Source organism: Lycium ferocissimum, chromosome 2 (genome assembly GCF_029784015.1).
Source record: "Lycium ferocissimum isolate CSIRO_LF1 chromosome 2, AGI_CSIRO_Lferr_CH_V1, whole genome shotgun sequence".
In the NCBI taxonomy this organism is placed as follows: Eukaryota; Viridiplantae; Streptophyta; class Magnoliopsida; order Solanales; family Solanaceae; genus Lycium; species Lycium ferocissimum.
The window spans coordinates 36701940-36707371 of record NC_081343.1 but is presented as its reverse complement, the minus strand read 5'-3'; the positions used below and the strand labels follow the sequence as shown (position 1 = coordinate 36707371).

The 5432-nt window shown below is 32.4% G+C and overlaps 1 protein-coding gene across 1 annotated transcript; it reads left to right on the top strand.

Moving 5' to 3' along the window:
• The first annotated feature begins 1862 nt into the window (after positions 1–1862).
• LOC132036013 (patatin-like protein 2) lies at positions 1863–5151 on the top strand. The gene is made up of 6 exons (XM_059426235.1): positions 1863–2114; positions 2564–2745; positions 2836–3019; positions 3300–3461; positions 3545–3847; positions 4638–5151. Exons 1-6 carry the CDS (start codon positions 1935–1937, stop codon positions 4890–4892), a joined length of 1266 nt encoding a protein of 421 aa, XP_059282218.1. The 5' UTR covers positions 1863–1934; the 3' UTR covers positions 4893–5151.
• Positions 5152–5432: the final 281 nt, after the last annotated feature.

The window sequence follows — 5432 nt, the reverse complement described above, 5'->3', positions numbered from 1 at the left end:
GCTCGGCTCAACGCCTACAGGTGAGAGTGTCGGAAATTAGGTTGGTAGGGCTGGTAATAGCAACCACCGAAATAAGAAGTTGTTGAAGTTATTCAAGTTAGGAGGATAGGTATCGATCTCTACCTCTTTGACAATAATAGTAAGCGTACCATCTTTTACATTTTCCTTTTTATCGATTAAACGACTTGTCTTTCGACTTAAATGAAGTTTGGATAAATGAATTATTAGTTATGCCTATGACTCGCCTAATACTATCAAACTTTTATTAGTCTTAACTATTGATTGCTTTGTACAACTGATTTTTCTTTAAATTATTGATTGCTTTCAAAGTATTGAAAATTAGTTAAAAACAATTATATATCTTTATAAATATGTTTTTTGTTTTTTGTTTTTTTTTATAAATGATAATAGTATCAATTATAGTTTGCTTACAAGTTGTTATCATGACAATTAGCAAAAATTCATGGAATGGAATCAAATGATAGTAAAGTGCACTCATGCTTTTAAAATCCTGAATACGCCTCAATATTTAACCATTCTTTTTAAGATATGGATGCAGCATGCATATTCATCTTACTACCTAGCATATCTAAAAGCATTGACTCTGGCTAGCACAGGCTTACTAGTCGCCATGGGATATACTCTAGTTATAGCTTATTCAAATTGCAAGTGGTGTATATACTAATCCTATATATATTCTAACAACTTGGTCCAACAATCTCTTCTTCACATAGAAATACTTTTCGAATACTGGTCGAACGGTCTATGCACTTGCTTCGAATTTTTGTCTATTTGTGGTACTATTCAACGCACCAATAGATACACAGTACTGGATAAGAGTTAGAGACCATAGGTGTTGTACTTAAAGAGACGGTAGCTACTGGTGCAGTCAATAGATTTATGTAAATTAGTAATGCCTCCGTCCCAACAAGATTATCTTAGTTTAACTTGGCACAAAGTTTAAGAAACAAAGGGAGACTTTTGAAATGTGTGATCTAAAACAAGCCTTAGATATTTGTGTGGCTGTAAATCATTTCATAAAGTTAAAATGTTTCTAACTATAGAAATGTGTCAATCTTTTTAGGATAAACTAATAAGGAAAGTAAGACAATCTTTTTGGGACGGAGGGAGTATATAATTAATATAAATCAAATCTTCAACCAGATATTATGGTGGTTAACTACTAGCACTACTTTTATCTTCTTACATTGGAAGTCATGAGAACGAAATTTCAACTCCAATAAACCAGTGTTTACCAACTTGTGATTTGTTTTTAATCGTCTCAATTACGATACTATCTCTCTCTTTTTTCCTCTTTAATTTTGAGATATAATTAATATGATATTGGGCAACACGTCTATTTTTCTTGTGTGGCTACTGGGCGCTTAGCATTCATTCGTTCAGTTGACCCCCCTCACAAACAAAAGTAAATAAATAGGGTAATTCAATTATAGTAATGAATTAATGAGAAAATCAAACATGACAAATTAGATTAATTTTTGGACACAGAGAGAGTTAAATATAAGGAGAAGTAGAATTTAACATTGCAATTTTAAGGCACACATAAGAGACAAATAAATTATTTGTCCTACTATATATATTTTCAGTTTATTGACGTAAAGCCCCGCTAGGTCACCAAGATTTCATCTAGACGGTTCAAAGGTATGACTACAGTAATATTGCATTTAAAATGGCAATTGGATACAACGGTTCAAAGGTATGACTACAGTAAAATATAAAAAAACTTTGTCAACAACCCAATAAGGCCATCTAAAATGTGTTAGCCACCATTATCATTATGTCATGACTAAAAGTGTAAAACGAAATTTAAGTGTATAAATAAAGCATTCACCTAAACTGGTATCTCCAAGCCATTAATTAAGTTGCTATTCTTTATATCTACTCTCTCAAATATCATAGAACATTTTCTGAATATGGGTAGAACTTTTGTAGCTGTACTAATTTTATTAGTGACACTTCATGTCTTACAATTTCCCATTGCTTCTTCTGCTGCTACAAAAGGAAAGGTAGTAACAGTTTTAAGCATAGATGGAGGTGGCATCAGAGGCCTTATTCCCGGCACCCTTCTTGCTTTTCTTGAATCCAAGCTCCAGGTACTTGTTAACCACCTTATTTATGATGGACATTCACATCTAACGCCATTATATATAAATATAAGATTTCTGACGGAAAATTCGTGCGAAACGTTTCTGATGGAATTCGTTAGAATTTCATGTTTATTTAGTAGTTATCATCCCATTGTTTTTGGAGCGTAGATATGTGTGCGTATAAAATCACTAAATTTTCAACAAATATTAAGTTATGAATCTATAATTACAAAAGTACAATGGGTTTACCAGTGAGAACATAAAGGTTGAACCGATCAAATTTATATCTTGAATCAGTCTCTGGTTTGGAATTAAAAAAGTGAGCTAAAAAATGTATAACTAACTCAATCTATATTTTTCTTGTGCCCATTTATATATAATTCGACCACAAAGCACTAAGTTCAACTTTGAAAATTTTGGCGTATAATGATCCTCAACTTGTCTGGCTATTCTAGGAACTTGATGGACCAAATGTAAGAATTGCAGACTATTTCGATGTGGTAGCTGGAACAAGCACAGGTGGACTAATAACCACCATGCTCACAGCTCCAAACAAGGATAATCGCCCTTTATATGCAGCAAAAAATATTACCAAATTCTACATGGATCATGGCCCTAAAATCTTTCCTGAGAGCAGGTTACAACAATTGACAATTAATCTAATGTCTTTTTTTTTAGTTCGCTGAACACAATAATGATGACAAATTATGTTTATATGTAAATGCAGCCGCAGCGGCTTTCTGAAGAGGATCACAAATTTATTTGGGGGGCCAAAGTATGACGGAAAATATTTGAGAACATTGCTCAAGTCAATATTAGGCAATCTTACTATGAAGCAAACGTTGACTCAAACAGTCATCCCAGCTTTTGATATCAAACGCCTTCAACCAATCGTCTTCACAACTACTGATGTACACTCCTGTTCACCTAAATAAATTTCACTATATTTACAGCTTTATGTACATGCATCATAGCTTGTTTATCCTTATTCATATTAGACGTCAAAAATTGTTTATGCTGCTAATACAATTAATCGATTATAACATATTACAATATTACTCAATTTTTCAATTTATTGTACCAGATATTATGTATTGTTATATGGCAATTTCACATGATAGTGCAGAAAACTTATATATTGTCCTTGTGCAAAACTTAAACACGTGGATATTTATATACTATGCTGTACAGGCCAAAGCACATGTCTCTAAGGATGCTCTACTATCGGACATCGGCCTTAGTACCTCTGCAGCACCCACCTATTTCCCTGTACATTATTTTGAAACCAAGGATGCTCAAGGGAAAACACGTTCATTTGATCTTATTGATGGAGGTGTAGCTGCAAATAATCCAGTGAGTAACCATATTTAGAAAAATTCTTAGTCAAAATTCTAGACATTGACAATTGACCAAATTTGATCAATATATATTTGCAGACTCTGATAGCAATTACTCATATTTCGAGAGACATCATGTTGGGAAAATTGCAATACGAGGGCGTGAAACCAATGGATTGCAAGAAAATGTTGGTTCTGTCATTGGGCACAGGTATAGGAAAGGAGGAAAAAAAGTATAGTGCTGCAGTGGCTTCAACATGGGGCGTACTTGGTTGGTTGTACAACAACGGTGCAAGTCCATTGTTAGATGTTTATGGTGATGCAAGTTCTGATATTGTGGATGTACACCTTTCAATTATGTTCCAGTCCGTTCAAAGCGAACTGAACTATCTTCGAATTCAGGTACCAAAATTAAAACCCTTTTTTTTTTTTTTTTTTGGAATTGACCAATCAAGTTGATACTCACATCTTTATGGGTCCCTCGACCCGTATACTCTTTCTTCATATTAACTTTATACATTTTATGATGTTGTCTGATTGTGACTAAACTTTATATTTTATTACATTAATTGAATTGACTAAACTTTTTTTTTTTGAATGAACTTAAAAAAAAAAAAATTGAATTTACACATCGTAACATTAGAATCACTAAACTTTACCCACTTCAACCATACTAAAATCACAAAATTATCTTTTGTCACATTAGATTGACTACAGTTTGTCCACTATATATAATAGTAAAGTCACAAACTTTACCTGCTATAATGACAAAACATATCCATTTAAGGCAATTTAACTACAATGTTATAGTAGGTAAAAGTTTTGTGAAGTTACGATTAATAATGGGTAAAGTTCGCTCACACCAAAGTAGTGACAAATAGTTTTGTGACTTTAATATCATTGCGTAAAATTAAATTATTTTAATGCCATGAAAACAAGTAAAATTTTACCATCATAGTAAGTAAAGTTAAAATTCGAAAATAAGGTAATACTCCACTTACTTATCATAGCTGATACTTAAAGTGTATAAGTTAATTAACCGTACCATATAAGAAAAATTCGAAAATAAAGTAGTGTAATACTTGTCATAGACTCATAGCTGATAATAAAAATTACACTGTGAATATACATAAGTTACATTTGGCCACATATATACTTCATGTTGACTTTTTTTTATTTTTTATTTGTGCAGGATGATAGTTTGGCCGGGGAGACTGCATCTATGGATGTTGCAACCACAAAGAACATGCAGGCACTTGTGCAAATTGGTAATGATCTATTGAAGAAGCCTGTCTCAAGGGTTAACTTAGACACTGGTCGCTATGAAGAAGTTACTAGGGAAGGGACTAATGAGGAAGCTCTGATTCGCTTTGCTAAATTGCTTTCAGACCAAAGAAAACTTCGACAACCAGTTGAGGAGTTTGCTTCCACTAGAAAAATACTCTAAGAACTTGTCAATAAGAGAAAACTCTCTTACAATTAGTATTTCCTTTTAATTTGAATTTTCATAGTTTGAAGATGATCTTTTAAATGTAAAACCGGAACGAATCTACAAAAAGAAATACTACAAAATTCTCCGAGTTGGGTAAAGCTAGACGTGGCAGCTTTCTTATCATGTAAACTGTATTCCAAAAAGCAAAGACTGGTGATATATGACATCTTTGGCAATTGGTAATTGTTATATATATAAAATGCTCATTCCTTAATTTATAGCGTTTAACTGTTATAAATAATAATCTTAAATATTTGCGTGTTTATGGTCAGATGTCTTCGTGTATGACTTTGTTACTTTCTAGATGATATAACTTATCCAAAAGATTCTAGGATTGTCCTTGAAGACTTTATAAATATTGTCTTTGTAATGTTATTTTATAGAAGTGGAGTTTCAATATATAATGAAGGGAGTTTATTGTTTGTTTCTCTCTTCAATTTTCTTTGTGTCATATGATATTATGATGAGTTCATCTTATAGTACAACGTTAATAAC

Excerpts from the sequence above, each read along its gene's own strand:
- LOC132036013 (XM_059426235.1), top strand. The coding sequence starts at position 1,935 with ATGGGTAGAACTTTTGTAGCTGTACTAATTTTATTAGTGACACTTCAT. Across the intron at positions 2,115-2,563 it reads TTCTTGAATCCAAGCTCCAG|GAACTTGATGGACCAAATGT; the intron begins GTACTTGTTAAC and ends TGGCTATTCTAG. Across the intron at positions 3,020-3,299 it reads TCGTCTTCACAACTACTGAT|GCCAAAGCACATGTCTCTAA; the intron begins GTACACTCCTGT and ends TATGCTGTACAG.